This window comes from Haliotis rubra, unplaced genomic scaffold (assembly GCF_003918875.1).
Source record: "Haliotis rubra isolate DU_JTF1 unplaced genomic scaffold, ASM391887v1 Scf1358, whole genome shotgun sequence".
Classification (NCBI taxonomy): Eukaryota; Metazoa; Mollusca; class Gastropoda; order Lepetellida; family Haliotidae; genus Haliotis; species Haliotis rubra.
Window position 1 is genome coordinate 187427 of NW_025765290.1, and position 20343 is coordinate 207769.

General features: G+C 42.3%; 1 protein-coding gene across 1 annotated transcript; it reads right to left on the reverse strand.

Annotated features, from left to right (window-relative positions):
* Positions 1 to 6458: 6458 nt before the first annotated feature.
* Positions 6459 to 8237, reverse strand: LOC124268043 (isopullulanase-like). Its single transcript, XM_046703049.1, has 3 exons — positions 8217 to 8237; positions 7436 to 8107; positions 6459 to 7052 (listed from the first exon to the last, which is right to left on the reverse strand). The coding sequence occupies exons 1-3, from the start codon at positions 8235 to 8237 to the stop codon at positions 6597 to 6599; spliced, it is 1149 nt and encodes a 382-aa protein (XP_046559005.1). The 3' UTR covers positions 6459 to 6596.
* Between the last annotated feature and the right edge of the window lie 12106 nt (positions 8238 to 20343).

The following is a 20343-nucleotide window of genomic DNA, read 5'->3' on the forward strand; positions in this document are numbered from 1 at the left end:
AACCGGAATGCCAACAAAAGTGTCAGTGCTCAACAGGTTGGTAGACTGTTCTTTTTTGCTGCACTCTATCAACAGCGCACCAGAACGTTATCTTTTAATGTTCTTTACCTCGCCAGCAATGCCTTGAATACCCTTAGACACAGCAAAAGGGTTTAACTTTAAGGGTGTGCTATTTTTGGTGTCAATGACAACAAAACGGGGCTAGTAATCAATTTGTTGGGATAGTCTGAGGTCGTTGTCATCAGGATCAGTTTCCAGAGGACGTTCGCTTTTTTTCGTTGGGGTTTCATAAGCCATGGTAAGTGTTTAGATTTCATCATCCGAGCTCCCCACCCACCACGGAGTATCACAAAGGACAATGCTAAAAACAAGCGGGTCTCCGACTTGCAGGATCAAGGATACTCGGATAATATACTCAAGCAGAAAAAACCAAAAGTAATTTTCCCACCAGATTGGCCCTTGAGCCACCGCCTTCTGGCACCAGCATCTAGGCAAATTTTCACAAATTTGAAAATCCATGCATCACATAGTAGATATACAAAAACAAAACATGTCAATATTGTTTCCAAATAAAACCAAGCCAAATAATATTAGAGCAATGAAATTTAGTGCTCAGGGCTCGGCATGACCAGCCGATTGGTTGAACCGGGCCAATTCAACCACCCGTCTAGGTGAAGTCAGGGCCGAAGTGGTGTGTTGGGCAAAGGAACACTGTTCCTGGAACCAGTGCCCTCAACCACCAGAATCCCTTCCTCCACCGACACAGGGGCGCAACCCACGGCAAACAGGTTGGTGGACCAAACATACCCCCGGGTCCACAACGGGGGGGTCGAAGAGCGCTTAGTGTTACCCAGCACCCACCACGAGGAGGTGGCTCTTCACGGGTGCCTACGTTAAATGTGAAGGTTGAAATATGACTTCAAAGCAGTATGGGCCGGTTGGGTAGCATAGTGGTTAAAGCTTTCGCTCGTCACGCCGAAGACCCGGATTCGATTCCCCAAATGGGTACAATATGTGTAACTCACTTCTGGTATCCCCGCCGTGATATTGCTGCAAATATTGTAGAGAGAGGGGTAAAACAATACTCACTCAAAGCCATGAAAGTCTGGTCCCTGTGCCAGTGTACATGCAGTATGGATGCACATCCCTAATCGGACCTACTGACTCGCAGCAGTCTCTTGTGAAGGAACGAGAAGATACCGTTGAGAATATTAGGTCATCTTCCATTGCAGATTAACCTTTTTAGTTACATCAACCAATATTAGGTCAGTTAATGCACCAGCATGCTAATGAAATATTATCACAGGATGACAGACAATTATATTCCTTTGTAAAATGACATTAACTAATTTAGTGGGAGGTTTGTGTTTGGTTACATGGCGACCTATATTGACCTTCTTATGTAAGTTAGTCTTATCTTTATCGGGCATAACATAGTCAGTCATGGGGCCATCAAGGTGAAAACGTGCACATGTTGTATTTGGTTTCCTAATATAACCTAGTTCTACGTAACGTGCGCACGAACTGGAACTCAGCAAGGGTGCGACAGAACTTTCACGAGTGATGTGTCAGGGCATACTTACACAGTGCAACGGAACTTACACGAGTGATGTGCCAGGGCATACTTACACAGTGCAACATAACTTTCACGAGTGATGTGCCAGGGCATACTTACACAGTGCAACAGAACTTTCACGAGTGATGTGCCAGGGCATACTTACACAGTGCAACGGAACTTACACGAGTGATGTGCCAGGGCATACTTACACAGTGCAACGGAACTTTCACGAGTGATGTGTCAGGGCATACTTACACAGTGCAACAGAACTTTCACGAGTGATGTGCCAGGGCATACTTACACAACAGACACGTAATCCCTACCTCGCAGACAACACACACACACACTGCTTCTGTACACTTGGATTTTGGTGTTCATTATTAAACATACTCTTTCTTCCCAAGATGTGAAAAGCGTCCTGTTTATTTTATCAGGTTTACAACATTCGAGCCTTAGTAATGTTTCGGAAGGGACATGGGAGAACACATTCTAACTTTGACGGATCACTGACAAAAGAGGTACCTGGTCAATTCCAAATATGGACCTGTACTGTAGCCTCACAAGTCTTTGTATTTGTTTGTGAAACCCTCGCTATTTCGCAATATCCCAGAATCGTCACTATTTGATACTGATTCATAAACACAATGATATATACGGACAACAGAATCTGCTATTAGAAGAAGGTTCTCGTGATTGTATACGGGTTTTGTCAGCCAATAAATATATGTTTAGAGGTGGACGGTGATTATGTTATGATAAACTGGTATGTGTTGGAAAGCTTGTTTATAGGCCGTCATTTTAAAGCTAGAATATCGCCACGCTGACTGCCTCGCTAGACATCTAACAAATGTATGCAGGCGTAATTCCACGCTTGGTGTTTTTGTTGTTTGGGTTCACAAGAAAAATATAGTGTTACGTCAGCTGTATATGTCACGTAAGACTGAAGTCAATAACGAATGTTTTCTTGTAATGGACTTTAATGATTTCATTGTTAATTTAAGTACATCATTGGATAGAAAAAAATACCACCGAATGAAAACCACAGGCAGGGGATATTTTGGTTTGAGATGTAATTACGGAAGTGAGTGACTTTAGCTTATGAAGCTTTTAGCAATATTCCAGCAATATCACGGCGGGGGACACCAGAATTGGGCTTCTCACATGGTACACATGTGGGGAATCGAACCCGGGCCTTAGGCGTGACGACCAAACTCTTTAACCCTTTTTTTACCCCACCACCCCGAATCTACAGGGAAACGATACACCATGGCTGTGAAAGGCTAAACTGTCACCAGTTCTCACAGAGTATGCCCAATTTGAAAGACTCAAATCGTCAAAAAATAAAGACAATATTTCTGTCACTTGTTGTTGCTGTTTTATCAAAGAAAGTGTCCCGAACGAAAATCAGAAATTGTAGCCTTCAAGGGGAGCTTGTAAAAATTCCATCACATCTCATACAATACTACCCAACACGATTGTTGTCATCAATGTGACTGTTCTTTACGATGGCTGCATAACACATTGAAGGGAGATATCATTCACAAAGTTCAGTCGTTAATCCCAAAGTTGTGGTTCGTTAAGTAAACAACATTACATGTAACATCCTCTCCACTCAGATGTGTTTGTTAGCATTATAACAATAAACTTTATCAAGGCAAAGCTCTAGAAAATATAATTTTATGTTATACTGTTAAATGCAGTTCTTTAGCAAAAGAAGATAATAATATAATGAACTTCACTGACAATACAACAACATTTATAAAAGGTAATATTATTGATCAGGTTGTCAATGAATACATTGGTAACGTAGATTACAGATTTGAACAAAAAAAACACTTGTTTAGATGAATAACATTCATTCCTTCTTTTTTTATTCCCTTGTCCGTAATCCCGGTGAATCTCTGCATGAGTCTTGCCCATTCTGTCAGAATTCAGTAATTTTTGTAATCTACGTTACCAAACTGTAATCTACGCTACCTTACAAACTAATTCATTGGACGTAATACTCGTCCTCATAAAGACTGATTTTACATCAACTTACCATATATAAAAGTCATTATTGCTACTTGATGAGCAATAAAGTACCGGAACATGTGATAGCTATGAAGGTATTACTTGATTCATTGCAATCTACGTTACCATACTTTGAGGAGGGAGTACAAAATTGAGGGGAAAGATATGTTGCAGTTTTTTTAAGAGATCGAAATATCATATGTTTAGGGTTAAGATCAATATATTTAAAACATCTATGTGATATTAAAACAATTGATACATGCTTCACGAAATACAACTTCTATCAATCTTTTGAAATGATGGCTACCGACACCCAAAATATAGTGATCATTTCAAAATGCTTCTACCAAAGAAATTCTCAACAGTAGAACAATTGCTTTGAAATATTCTGAAACTATATCTCTTCAATGAAGTAAATTAACAAACATTCTTACCTGTTTCATGGGGAATTACCCGAATAAAGAGTTTCCCTTCCAAATTTGAATTTCGTGAAATGTCACTGAAGTGCTGCAATCATGTGACAGCAACCGATGGCAACTGTTGTAGGTTATCAAATTATTTGCCTGGGTTCTCTGACTTTGCTACGAAGCGAAATGTTCTATTTCCAATTATATTTTGTAAGATTCCATATCAGGTGGTAACGTAGATTTCATAACGTAGTTTACATTCACCGTTTGTACACTTCCATGATCTTGACTGGAAGCATATTACACTTCCTTTTCGGTTTTATTACACTATGAAAACACAAAGTATTCATTCTAATCACTTTTATAGGTAGCTGTTATTCATGTTTCCGTACAGTAACGGTAACGTAGCTTTCATGCTTAACACAACTTTTTATAGACCGGGTTCGTCTTTGTGTATATATGTGTTATATATGGTATGATGTGCTCCAAGATGACACTTCTTGTACATATTCTACCTCCAGTAAACTCTTGCGAGCTTTCAAAACAAATGTTTGTCAATATATATGCATTTTACACTGCATTTTACGTTCGGTCAACTGCTATTGTGGCGACATATTTCGTAGTGTTACATTTGTTTTGTTTATTATGATAATCCCTTCATTTTTTCATAGGTTTTACATTCATGTACGTACAACCTATGGGGAGTGATTTTAAACGCCTATGATGGTACACATACATGGTATCCATTTGTTTAAACAGTACAGCTTTGGCGACACCAAGAATGAATAAATTGTGACACATATTTTGGTTGTTACAAACAAAATGGCGATTACCAGTTGATTTCTACGAATTATACCATGTTAACTTAGAAGTAGTGGATGCGTCTTTGACTTTTATTCGTGAAATGAGCGATTGGGCATTCTCTCTGAGAATTTGTGAACAAGCTGCCTGTGCAATCTAAAACGACTGCAAAGATTTACGTGTCACCCAACAACTTACTGCACGTCTATATCACAGGCCAAGACGATAGGGACAGGAATATACTGCACAACTTTTGGATAATATTTTATCCTCAAAGATGGTTTTGTATCCATCGTGCCTAATGCCTACAAAAGCCAAAGCCCTATTTCATGTCAAGGCCAGCACTGCACGTTCCCCTTTGAACACGTCAGGGATCCCGGACGTCATTGGCAGACGTGTACGTCAATATCCGCCCTCCACTCTCATCGAACTCGATCGGTGCTGCTCTCACATGCGTCAAGATGACACCGGTCTACCCATACGATGGGTTTAACCCGACATTACACCCCTGTCACACTTTTGCGTATGTCAAGTGCTTATGAGTTTCTTACGCAGCCCGTACGCTCAATATTGCGAAATGTTTGATTATTTTGACTGATGTGTGATGCACATCTAGCATATAAATAACGAATTCAGCGTATCCACTGCGTATGAGGTACGTATGATTTGCGTAACACTATTTTTCTAGCCGCAAATATCTGCATATGTAGTGCCGAACGTATTTCGGACGCATACAACGTAGCCTCACGCACTTCCGACGAATGTCAGCCGTATTCTGAGCGTATTCCCGATTTATGAAAATTGCGGCTGTTTCCTGGTGTTTTCGTTACCAGTGCAGATCACATAGCGTGAACATCAACCTTTCGTCAACATGGGCCGTCCGAGCCATCATATTTATACCAAATCTCGAGTGTACCCTGAATGTTCGGCAAGCTGTGCGTTTCTCATTAGTTACAAATAAATACAATGTGCTGCCCGATCGCAGGACAAACCGTACTGATTTATGCAATACGTCAACATTCGCTAGGAGTTCGGTCAGCGTGCGTTGTATCTGCGCTGCAAGTACGCTATGTATACGCCCAAACTACGCGGCTCATAGCTCGTGCCGGGAGATCAGCGTATTGCCGCGTATGAACCGCTTATCCTCCACGAACACACAGCAGACTCGTACCGCGCTCGACCGATGTGGGGCGGATGCACTACGTATTCATAACTTATGACCTGTGTAACAGCGTACACAGCATAGTTTTGTCCATGCCCAAAGCTATCAGGCATAATAGGCCGTTCTGTGCGCATGCCGGCGTACATAAAACTTACTCAAAACGATTGAGATGCATATGAGGTGCGCATTCTGCGTACGACTGCGTATGAAAGAAATGTCAATGCGCAACCTATAAGGAATAAGAATACGCAGAAGTGTGACAAGGCCCTTACTAACGTTGTCTGCAAAATGCAAAATTCAAATTTGACCCCGAGCTCTTCAACGACCCAGTGTTCCACCATCTCATCGAACCGATCTGATCGCCTAGTCCTAATCAGATTAAGGATATAGTCTGTATTGGTCAAGACCAGAGGGATCAGAAGATCTGTCGTGATGATTCCAACTTTAATCAACCCTAACTGACATAGTACCCGACAATAGCAGGGAAACGACTCAATGAAAGATGCTTGAGAACAAGAATGTTTTAACCAGTTTATTGTAACGGGTGGGGACGTCACCCATACAACTACCCTACCAGAGGTGGATGATGGCCACGACACTCAAACGTCACATCAGCTGTTTGCTCGTCAATGACGAAGTCTGCCGCCGGTGTCTTTTAGTTGTTGACGCAGTGGCCTCCAATGGTCAAATCAATGAACTTCCAGTCGACGATACGTCCATTTTTGGAGCCCGACAATTCATTATGCATCTGGTCGTGTAAAGGTTGTTCATCAACACTCAGATTCTCCACGATGACATGAGAGACTGTGCCATCTGCGTCATCAAGGAAGGCATATCGGACGATTCTCTGTACCAGTCCCTCGACCCGGATGTCCTTGAAGTGTATGTTGGAGATGTGGAAGTGTTTCGTGCCGCTGTTGTCAATGACGGCGTCGTTCCCGCTGACATGCAAACACCTGCCCTTGAAGTCACACCAATCAGTATGTATGACGTCACAGTCTTCAACCGAGACGTCGTCCACTCTCTCAGTATCATATCCGGTTAAAAAGACGCCGCCATTTTGCATTTGCCAGATTACCAAACGTTGGATTTTGAGATGGTCCCCATGGAACTGAAATGTATACATGATAAATATTCAAGTGTTAGTTCTTCAAATACTGATAGAAATCTGAGCAAAATGAGAGTGATTATGTTTGCTGTTGTCTGGAATATGTACAAGTTCTTATCGACGTAAACTTCATGTGTCAGGCCTTTGTGTCCCTTAAAAACATTGAGATGCTTATGGCACACAGCACAAGCAAAGCACAAGCCTACTGGAGAAATTCAAATTATGAAATTGTATGTCTGATCCTCCCCACATCCTTTACGATCTCCTTAAATAAAGATACAGAGTGCAATTCAGATTTTGTCCCAAAACTCTTTCTCCGTGTACACATTCCTGTACACATGCCTGTACACATAAAATTCCATACAGATATCAAAGAAAACACCTACTTTAACAGAGGCGTCATCAGCGATGATGAAGGTGTCCTCCAGCAAGCCGTAGTCACCCTGGGCAACTCCGTCAGTGTTGCCTGTCCAGGCGGCCACCATCTTAGCATTCCTCACCACATTATGGTCATGCAGGAGCCTGTAATAAAACTTGGCTGGATCCACCATCGTGATTCCTTCCACAGTTGTGTGGCCAGCGTCTCCCTGGATGATGGCCCAGCCAACAGCATCGGATTTGTGAGCAAACATTTCAGTGGAAACGATACCTCGTCCATGGAGTCTGATGCCGTCACATCGGAGGTCCAGAGCACCATGGAGATAGGATCCAGGGGCAAGGTAAATCTCTTTGATTCCAGATTTACAGTCGATTGTCTTCGTGCCTCCAAGTTTGTGCTCCCCGGGTTCGTAGTACAACACGCCGTGATCATGAGGATTGGGCGTCTCACCTTCTGGAGGGTCGGCGAAGATGAACAGCTTGTCTCTGATGTCAGTAGCATAGCCATCACCGGTGTCGTAGTCAAATTCAACCGACATCATCTTCAAGGCCTTATTTATGTGGAATGTTGCAGTTTTCTGCCCCGATCTCTGACATCTGTAGCTGTAGCTTCTTGGTCTGACAGTGCACCTGTGGAAGTCCTTCACTTTTTGTGTGGACTTCAACCGTCTGAGTCCCACCTGTGAACGCAAAAACGATCCAGGACTGGGTCCTAGCTTTTCGGCTTCTTCGTTGCGTGTTTTCAGCTGTGCTCATGTATACAAATAATTTTGTGTTTGTAGCCCACACCTTGGCTCGCATACACGTCATGCTGCTGGATGGATTCACCCTGTTTCCAGGGCCATCATACACGATCCAGGTTTGCACCTGCGCTGCACAAAATGCTACACATCTACTAAAATGTTCAAAGACGTCATTAGGTAAAGACGTTTTTAACAAACAAAAGGTCTGTTGTGTAATGTCCCAAACGAGTGCCAACAAACACCATGTGAACAGTAATCCGGTCAGATCTCCTGTAATGTGATGGCATTTATATGTACACATCACAATAATTTTCCCTAAAATAGCAATCAACAGCGAATGGTCATCAATACGAAGTGACCAGCGTGACTCGTCAAGTCCTACATGCGTGGTTGGTGATTCTACAATTGATAGAATATTTACTGTGAAGTCACTAATTCAAAAGCATCTCCCGAACCAAGGGTAGATTCCATTGTGAAATAAAGCTTTGGGCCCTCTCAGCAGAGGTCACCGTGTCGGTCAACAAGATATTGAATGCCGAATTTAATTCGTCGTGTGGCACTCCAAAAACATCAGCTCTCGGTAGTTTTAATTTTCATCGATATTGAGATTTGGAAACTTAGTTTCCCTTGAGGTCGAAATCCGGAAATTCTCTTATTAAAGAATGTTAGATTCTCAAATAATAACTTCTTCCTCTTATTTAATGTCAGGATGCTGGGCTCTTGCCCTATATGATATGCAGGAATTATTAGAAACAGTTCCATGCGTGGCCATTGTAAAACTGGCGTAAACTCCTCACTCATGAAGCAAAGCATTGCGGTAAGTGAAACACCGTGTGTTACTGTCTTGGGCGCGCTACCTTTGACTCGCTCATGGCTCGCTTATTCTTGTTAAGTGGCAACACCGTGTTACTGTCTTGGCGCCACCTTTGAAGGGAGCAAAACATAAGACAGCTATCATTACTTTGTATTTACCTCCAATACCACCACTGCAATAGTGTTTGCACTATAAGCATTAAGCTTCGAAATCATGCAGATCAATATCGCACCAGCTGTATAATGGCAGCGTAGTGATTTCTGCCAACGTAGACAAGGAACACACGTCAGCAACAAAACCCTATCAGTTCATGAATCTCTCTCTGAAATACGTTCCAGTACCTTTTTATGCTATCATACACACAACAAGATGATTCCGTTATTACATTGCTTTGTTTATGCTAGAATCTCACAATGATCTAACATCAATGGCGTGGGGTTTGTACTGAAAAATGAAAACGCAGAGACATGCCAAACTTAAGGGAAAACTTTCTTTAATTCGTTCGGGGAAGTGATCCAGGGTTAGATTCGGTCTTCAGCAGCAGTGACTGGGTGGTCAGGCTTATTGACGTGGATTTTACACATGCCATTGTATCCTACATGTGTAGATTGATGCCTATAACGTCAATCAGCGGATTGTCTGGTCCAGCTTATTTATAGACCACCGTCATATATATATGCTGAGTGCGGCGTTAAACAACAACGATTTGTTATAAAAGCTGGCAGAATATAGATACAGTTACATATCCCTCTCTTCAAGTTCAAAATAAAAATAAAATGGTATCTAGAGTTTATTGAAAAACAAAATCTGAAATACTTATCTCGTAACATTTATGTACATTTTAGAGGCAAGACATTTTGACAAGAATCTGTGAGTAATTCCTTCCTTTTGATCTGTTGCCTTATACAGTATGAATCGGATTCTCAAAGTCAAACGAAGGTTATTTGTCCAAGATGTTCAACTTCACCTTCAGGTTAAAGCCTCCACTGATCTACCTGTCTAAACTAGAAACAAAGGGAGTGGGGAAAAAGATATTGACAATACCCAAGACAGTGTGGCATGGGAGATGATTTCAAATTTTCCTTTGTGTCCTAAAATATTTAGGAAGTTACACTTCACAACTGAGTACGAGTGAACAAAGTTCTTTTCGACTCTTGCTGAGCAGTTGGTTGATTAATATTACAACATAAAAGACCCTCAGATAAACTTTCGTTCAAAACGGTTTTAGACAGACATGAGGAGGACATTTCCAAATCTGAAGCATCAGTGACAGAAAATGAACGACGAAATTCCTTATTCTAACTCATACAAAATGGTCCGCTTTTATTTTATTTATTTTTTTTGGGGGCGTTTTTCAAGGGAACAATTGCCTTGCCTTTGCACGTGTTCTCTGATAAGTTACACCATCGACCCGGATTCCCTCACCTTTTTCGCAATGGACCTTTGTCGCTTTTATGAACATTTTCAATAACGGTTTAAGGTTCAAGTACATCAATTTATCGATATGAAGCAGGCATCTAAATAGAAGATTATGACAAATGTAGTACATATAGCTGCTCTCTGTTTCAGATACAAAATATGACTGACTGATCTTCGCCAAGATTTCTGGATCAAACTGTCCCCTAGTAACTAAATTCTGCTGTGTTGAAGTGGTGGTCGACGACCTAGTATGTATGTAAACTACAGGTTGACTCTTTCAATAATAGAGAATTAACTGGAATATTGTTGGCTAGGGCATTATACTTGCGGCATAAAGCAACATTCACTTGAGTCCTGCGAGGCATGCATACCCCGCTCGAGGCCAGTACGTACACACACCGGGAGGTTGGACAGAGCTTCATGCAAATGGACTCCAGATGGCGCAATGGGTAATGAGCCCTTCAACGACAACTGAATACCGTTGTCACAGACTAATCATGTTGATAACATATACGGCTTTTATGAGATGAGAATATTTCCCGTCAAAGGCATTTCAGTTGGATTTCAAAACCAAATAATTATGAGCAATTTTGTGGATATTATTGTAACGGGAATGGCTTTGTGTCCACAACAACACAACTCCGTTGAGGCTGTAAAGTCTGTTTATTATTTTCGGTAGTTGTTTTACACAAAGTGTACACAAATCTGAAATAATACAGGCATACAGTATAGCGCCTCAGTCAAAATATCTATTCCATTAAATTCAGTTCATCCTCAATGCAAATTGGCTTTTATGAATACCATTATTACCGCTGAACATATACAACAAACTCAAAACAAACGGACATCACAAACTATTAGTTCCGTTACATATTTAAATCTGTAGGAGAGCAATTAGGGAATATATATGGCATCTTCTAAAACAACCATGAGTGAGTGAGTGAGTATGGTTTTACGCTGCTTTTTAGCAATGTTTCAGCACTATCGCAGCGTGGGAACACCAGAAATGTTCTTCACACATTGTACCCAAGTGGGGAATCGAACCGGGACTTCAGCGTTAGGAGCGAACGCTTTAACCATTTTGCTACCCCACCGCCCCCAAACAACCATGACACATCTCAGCGTGTCCTACCATCTATAGGACAACTTGCATCAAACTTGCCTCATGTTGTGAAACTCAACGTGCACCAAGCACCAACCAAGGACTGAATATAGTATGCCTTAATTAGCACGGACATGATAATTCTTAACCAGTTAATTAATGTACAGTATGTTTGGACTCAAACATAACTGAATCAATTGCAAAGTGAAATTATTGACACCAACAACTTCTAACTATAAGTCAAAGTATACCTCCACCAAATGTGCATAAATACAGCTATGATGAATATTATTGAATTAAACTTTCAAAATTAGACATATTTTTGTATTTAAATTTCATTTTATATGAAACCAAGCTGAAATTAACCTGTAATTCACCAATTCAAAATCACCTCCTCTATGACCTTCTAACCACCGTGCAAGATTGGGAGAAAACAGCTAGTGAACAAACTTCCACACTTTCCTAATGCATCTAACTTCAACATGTTGGACATCTTCAGCCAATGAAGCTAGGGGCAAGACATCAGACCTGACCTCAATGAGAGTTGGCTAATTTGCATAGGAACTACTTTTGACCCTTGACCCAGTGGGTTGGCTGTAAAATAAATCATGGACTTGTGAAAATATAAACCTTTTACTGACTGTTGAATTTTTGTTTAAGGTGTGTTATGAATTGATTACAAACAGGCAAATCAGACAAGACATATCAAAATAGATTATTTCCGTTTATCATTTACGGTAGTTGCTTTACACAAAACCTATACACATCTGAAATAATATATGCATATGTAGTGCTCAGTCAAAATATCTATCTCATTTAAATACAGTTCATCTCTCATTGCACATTGGCTTTATCAATACCACTGGTTTTACAACAAATAACAATGCTTTAAGTTCATTATCTTCGTATGGTGTAAATAATTTGTGTATCTGTTAATCATTAACTAACCAGTCTCTTTGCACTCCGCCCAAAACCGATGTATTATGCAAATATTCACTTTGAATGGATCCACTCTAAAGCAGTTCGATGATTTACATTGGTCTTAGCATAAATCTTTTCTTGTACCGTCAAATCCTCTACTAACATGCAAATATCAGTCACAATAATGTCAACAAAATTATAGATTATCACTACATCAACAATCAGCATTTTACAGTCCGTATTAGTTGTCTGTTGCCTTGATTGCCATTCTCAGATCCACACAAACTACAGTCAGTCCAAGTTACGGCCAAATGGACACCTAGGTTTGTCACTGAAGCAGATCCACAGGCTACAGTCACGTACACGGGTGCCTGTTGCCTTGACAACATGTAATCCAACTGAACACCTACTTTTCCCTGCTAGCAGATCCGCAGATTACCATCATTGTTGATTGTTGCCTTGCCAACATGTATCCAACTGGACAACAGGACAGCTAGTTTCGAATTGATCATGGGTCGACAATGTCATCATGGCTGATCCACGGACTGGCCTCTTCAGGTACAGGTGCTTTCTTAGTTGCGACTGGAACATGGCATCTGTTTAAATGACCCTTTAAATTTCTCAGCGGCAAGCTTCTCGTTTACCACGGTCAGAATATCCACAATGATTTTCAGGGAAGTCCCGAATTGTCTTGCACAGTGTCTGTATAAACGGAGGAGGAACCTTTTTTGCAGGATTATGGTACGCAATGAATCCTCTAATGGTAGCATATGCAATTAAAAGGTCTCAAACACACAACACAGTAGTCCTTTCTCGAGTGACCGCAAGACTTGATGCATCGGACTGATCAGTTTGCCGACGGATGAACCTTAGACCCTTGACATGCCCTGAATTCATAGACAGCTTGCTTTCTTGTTTTGCTTAGAGCGGGACAATTCTTGGGCACAAAACAGAGATGTTAACTCTTCAATTTCGATAGTTAGCGCTTTCGTCTACTCCCAAAATGGTGTTCTCTGACCCATGAGACATGATGAAATTACACAAACATGCTGTACGATGTGATGATCCTCCCGCAGATATTTTCGCATGCCGTCTTCTCAGTAGGTGTTGAAATGTCTGTGTTCACCACTAGTCTCATAACAAATCCAAGTGGTCGAAATGTTGTTTCGATGCCACTAACGTGTCCTTGTCCAGCGCCGTCTCGATCTGCTGGCGTTGTCAAACTTGTCGTTGTTAACAATAACACACAAACCAGCTTGAACTCCCACTGGATAGGTGTGAACTTCCAAGCGGTGATCCTCGACTCCCTAATGGGCGCGTCTACCTGTGGCGGACTACTGTTGATTAGGCAAAACCGTCGTCCAAGATTGTCCGAAAGAACATCAACCAGCATTTGATTTATGTACATGTCCAGTTTTAGCTGATACCATAAAGTGGCTCTTCACTGGCTACGCCAGAAAAGTGAGGATCCATTAACTGAACGTTGTCTCTTGTCTACCCTGTCACTTTTGTTTCTAATAGATAGGGTTTCCTCCTTCAAGAACGCTACCTGCAAGTATCTTGAGCTTTCTTGAAGATAGTTGTTTCTTGGCACCGGCAAATGTAGTAACAGCATCTGCCTGCGTTAGATGGAATGGCGATAAGAGCTCTATGGACTTCTAAACTTTGTATTTCTGATGTTTGAAGTTGAACTGAATTCCAATGCTTTCCAGATCCACCTCCAACGTAACACTTTACTAATTTTCAGCTTGGAAGTCTACTGTATAGCCATTGCCGTATGAAAGAGACTTGCCCGATCCTTTATATCCTCGAGGAAAGTATTTTGGTAACTACACAGTCCTTGAGCTTTTGGGCTACTATGATTATGTGCAATATCTTCTTTGGCTCTAAGCAAGATAAATAGCCAGATAGGTGGCTAATAACAGGGTGACAGCATGGTCAGTTCAATGTGTTTTATCACAAATGGTCAATTAATCCAAGGTTATCAGCTACTTCAGATTGTTTTCCATCCGTAAATATATTTGACAGAGATACACAGGATGAGACACTAGTGGTTATTTCCCGTTGTTAAGGCTACGTGACTCACCCAACATCAGATATCCAAGTACACTAATATTCAAAACATATTGAAAACAATATCATTGCAGAGGTTGTACCCACATTGCAATAAGGATACATTTTGCTATACACCATAAAACAAGATTTACTTGATTTATGGCCTGAGTTTCATCCTGCTCACATTATGTAACACAATGGACAGGCAGGTGATACTTGTACATGACATGTTATGGATAATTGTTGATATAAAGTTCTGCACACAAAACGAGCAGGTATTTACAAACCCAACATCTCTTTATGAGTATTACTGTACCCGAGCCGGGACACGAGGTAAATGAACCAGCAGCTGAATTTGAGCGGCGCACCCACCACTCTTGACTGTCTGGTATCCTGGCTGCGCTTGTTTCGAGGGAAGTAACCCAAGTACAAAATATTGCACTTTTGTTTTATGGGATTGTACGCTTATGTTTTTCATAATCAGCAATGTATATTATGGCGTCGCTTTAACAAGTGATGCAATTGTGTTTTAATGATGGATTTTAGGTTGCATGTGACCTTTAATCTATTGCCTCTGGTACATGTAAGTATCTTCCCTGATACCAGGTGCGAGGCACAACTAACTTGGCGTATTCATCGGAATGAGCCTGAGGAGCTATTTCACCGGACAAACGGCTGGTTATTATTCTTAGTAGGAATGCCACCGGAACATTAAACAAAGGAGGTCCTTCACATAATTTTGCAGTTGTGTTCTGGAAACATTTACAGAGAGAGAGAGAGAGATATTAGGCGTGTATGTATGTATGCCGTATGTATGCGGTATGGGCGTATGTATGTATGTATGTATGGCGGCGATGGCGGTCGGCGGCGGGGTACGCGGTGGTACGGGTACGTGGTGGCGGCGGGGCGGCAGAAGGTGGCGGCGGCGGCGGTCGGTGATGGCGGCGATTGTATGGTATACATGGCGTTTACGCATGGCTGTATGTATTATGAGGTTGTATGGCTGTTTTGTATTTAGATTATATGTTTACAGACAGAGCAGCGAGTTTAGGCGGAGCACTTGTGGTGGGGAGACCGAGAATATGATTTACGTGAGTAGATACTGTTGGTTGTTATTCACCGTTTATTGATGAAGTATTCCTATAACCTAACGGTGTTTTGTAAATCCTTAGGCCAAAGTCATTTATACAATACAGAGCGGAGACTCAACAACATACTTTCTCTTTATCTCTTCTCGCCTTCTTCTTTCTTTCTCATCTCTTCTCTTCTCTTTCTCTTCTCTTCTTCTTCCTTCTTTCTCTTCTCTTCTCCCTCTTCTCGCTTTCTCTTCTTCTTCTTCTTCTCTTCATCAAGTAGCGGAAGAAGAATGACTTAATGTATGCTTGCAACCAACCAGGCTGGTGATATGATTAACCTGCCGATTGACTCTTGTTCACTTCTCGTTCCTCCCTGGTTTGCCCTTATCTGAAGTGGCTACTTAGCGATCTTGCTGACAACTCGTACAGCCGAATACCATTTGATATCCAACACATGGAGTACTATTGAACGTACTTTTCAGGCATTAACCCTGTACCATTCTACATTATCCACTGAAACGTAAACCTTCCCACCTCAGCAATGCCGTACATTTGACTTTTGGTCTGATTTACACACCTGTTTTATCCCGGCATTTCGCCTCAAGGTGTTGTAATGTGAGCAATGTCCACAGGAAATGTCGGGCGCTGGCTAGGTCAAGTTGTTTGCACACAAGGGACATGTCTATCCATCAACCAACAAAAGCTTATACGTTATTGCTTAGGTCTATGGTTCCCAGGCCCTACTTGTTTTGCGTTAGAATCCACACTTATTTGATGCCTTCCAGCCAAACAAATCGGGGAGTACTGTTCCATTCAATAATGTATACATTGGGTAAACAATGTCGGAAAAGATGAACTCACGAACAGGTACCTCATCCCACTTAAATGTTGCATTCCGAAGAGTTGTTGATCGAAATGAGGCTTGCTGAACACGCAACACTGCAACCACTGATCAAGCTATCAGGGCCTGGATGCATTGATGTATTTTCGAAAAGAGGGCATCAATCGAATTACTTGAGAAATGTTCGTAGCTGCATTATTAGGTCATGATGGCCCAACCATGAATAGCAAAGTCCTTTAGGCATCACGGCTTAAACGGACCCGGACATAAAACCGGTGTACGACTAAGGTATTACAACGTACAGGTACGAACACTTTGAAGATCAAGTGATCGGCAGGCTTTCAACAACCATATCGTGCCTCTAATCCCATAATGTTAACGCTACAGGCTACCTCACTTCAGTGGCAGGAACACAGTCTTGTACTATAATAACCTGTTTGCTATTTGCCACCAAACAGACTTCTAATAACCACCAGTAGGCTTTATTAACACCTTGAAGCAGGCTTCATTAAATCCACTCACAGTCTTATTTACCACCAGTAGGCTTTATTAACCACCTCAGCAGGCTTCTATTGGGTAACCACTCAGTAGACTTCTATTTAATACTACTATGAAGGCTTTACAACCACACAGAAGGCTTCTTGGTTTTCTAACTACCAGTAGTGACTTTTATTAACCACCAGAAGGCCGCTTCTATTAACCACCTGCGTATGCTTCTATTAACCACACAGCATACTTCTATTAACCACTCAGCAGATTTTTATTAACCATCAGAAGGCTTCTTATTAACCACCAGAAGGTTTCTATTAACCACCAGCAGCAGACTTCTTATTAACCACCAGCAGACTTCTGCCAACCACTCAGCAGATTTCTAATAACCAGTCATGTAGATTTTACTCAACCACCAGAAGGCTTTATTGACCACTCAGCAGACTTCTACAATCCACTAAAGTAGACTTCTATTAACCAGAAGGCTTCTATTAACTCACCTGTGCAGGACTTATAAACCACCTGTGCAGACTTTTATTAACCACTAGTAGACTTTCTATTAACCACAGAAGCTTCACAACCACAGAAGGCCTTCTATTAACCACTCAGCAGACTTTTGGCTTCAATCCACACAGAAGGCTTTAAGAATCCACCAGAAGGCTTCACAATCCACCAGCGACTTCTATTGAATCACTCAGCAGACTTACCGTCCACCAGAAGGGCTTCTATTAACCACCCAGAATGCTCGACATACTACCTTCAGTGCGACTTTCTCATTAACCACTCTGTTACAAAGTCCTTTAAGACCAAAATGGTCATTTACTTTATCTATGATTCTTATTTCGTTTTAGCACAATTCCACTTAACCTACATTTTGCATCATTCCAACTTTTAGATCCATCATGGCGGCACCCATGTGGCATGCCTCTGTTGTACCCTTCACCAGAATACAAAGCTAATGGTACCTGACCTTGTTGGTTTTCCTTAACCAGAACAAAGCCCATCCTGGTCCCGCATACCTCGGCACCGTGTTTTCGGTTCCGCGAGGTGATATAGCCAGAAAATGCCCTGCATCAAAGGAGCTAATACCTCTCAAAACCATATCCACCGGTAAGACAGTCACAGAGGGAAAGTTAAAATTACCTCGGCACCCTCAGGAGGAGACTATGTGTTATCAAACCTCTTGCGATGCGTTGATAAGAAGTTATGGTAACAGAAGCTAAACAAATCTGTGACCAAAGAAGCAGAAAGTCAGTAGAGTCATCGAAATCAGTGAATAGAAGTGGAAGAATAAGAAATCAGAAAATTTAAAATCCACAATATCGACTACAGCTCTGTATGGAAGCAGAACTTCCTTAAGATCAATAGATCTGTGGACTCACAGCTAAGTTCGACAAGCAAACTGCAAGGTTAGAAAACTAAAGAAATTATCCAAACTAGAGGAATTGTAAAGAGATTTGAGGAGGATATCCTCACACAGGAGGAATTAACAAGATGACGACATAGCACGAGCGCGGGTTGCGTGGAGGAGGCTGAAATGGAAATTCTAAAGACGCAGGAGGAGGTCACAGATAAACGCTAGTCGAACGAGAACGAGAGCGACTAGGAACTAAGATCACCCACCTTTATGCGAATTGGAAGCTGAAGCATTTCGGGGAGGTAAGTTTCACTGATCGGCTGGATAAATGAAGATTCCCTGTTGTGATGAGAGCACCACTGTTCCATCTATCGCCGTCCACACCTCTGTCCAGACACATCTCCAGTGTACTTGGCCCCCTAGTGCTGTCCACACTTCCGTCCAGACACCTCCAGTGTGTACCAGCTCCCCCAGTGCTGTCCATTACCTCTGTCCAGACACCCTCCAGTGTACCAGCTCCTTAGTGTTGTCCACATCTCTGTCCAGACACCTCTCCAGTGTACCAGCCTTAGCGCTGTCTTCATACTTCTCGTCCAGATACCCTCCAGTGTAACAGCTCCCAGCGCTTCGTCCAATACTCGTCCAGACATCCTCCAGAAGGTACCTTCAGCTCCTAGTGCTGTCCACACTTCCATCCACAGACACCCTCCAGTACCAGCTCCTAGTGCTTCGTCTACACTCTGTCCAGACACCTCCAGTACTAGCTCCCAGTGCTGTCCATACTTCCGTCCAGACACCCAGTGTGTACCAGCCCTGGAAGTGCTGTCCACACTCTGTCCAGGACACCTCCAGGTGGTACTATTCTAGCGCTGTCCACACTTCCGTCCAGACACCCTCCAGTGTACCAGCTCCTAGCGTCCACACTTCCGTCCAGACAATATCCTCCAGTGTGTACCAGCTCCTGGAAAGTGCTGTCCTTGGCACTTCCCCGTCTCAGATACTCCTCCAGGTACCAGCTCCCAGTGCCGTCCACACCGTCTGCATTATCCTCCAGTGTACCAGCCCTAGCGCTGTTCACTCTTCCGTCCAGATATCTCCAGCATACCAGCCCAGTAAGCAATCCATACACCAGTCATGATGTTCCTGCGTGGTCCACTTCTCCCATCATGATGTCCTCTGGGACACCAGGTCCTGATGATCGACACTCACATGTCTGATGCCATCACATACCAGCAGCCATGTCAGCCCAGACATCGTTTGCAACTTTACCGACCACATCACCAAGAATACAATAACTACCTTTATCAACCATGCTACTCTACAAATCAAACTGTGCTGATCCACACAGAAACCCACAGGCAGAATTTGATGCTGTAAACTCTAATTCAACTTTGAGTGACATCAGAATGTGTTAATCCAATTCCCTATGACTTCAATTCTGTCAACTCACAAGTGATTGCTCCAGCCATGTCTCAATTCATTCATCTCAAGGCCAACCTACCTAACTTCAATAATAGTGGAAAGGAAAGGATTTTGCCCTACTGAAGATAGCCCTGATAATCTGGTAAGCGTCCATCCAGGCTTGACTGAGCAATGACAACAGTCACCCTTTACTGATGGTGGTTTGCAGGTCCTCTAAGAGACTAGCTTCAGCATTCATGCACGACGAGAGGTCTTCACAACCACACTCCAAGCATTGAAGGAGAGATATGGACAGCCACGACAGCCAGGCCAGAGGAATTGAGCCCTTATGGGAACAACGGTAATGAGGTACGGGATCTCGATGACGGACAGTTTGCCTTCCGTACGTTCTTTAGTAGAATGCTGAAGTCAGTGGAAAGCGGAATGGTCTGAGCTTTCAATGCGGTTCGTACGTCGACAGATTACTTGGAAATTGCCACCGTTACAGAGACAGCTTTAGAGCACTGTATCAAAGACTCAACTTTTCGATCAGACAGTGACCAGACATACGTTATGTCACTTAGCCGACTGGTTGTGACCAAATCACGTGCTATGCGTATTGCCAGCCAGGCTGCCAGCAGCCCATGTGCCGGAGACCCCAAGAGAGCACGGAAGCCTCCACCACCCGGTTTGGCAAT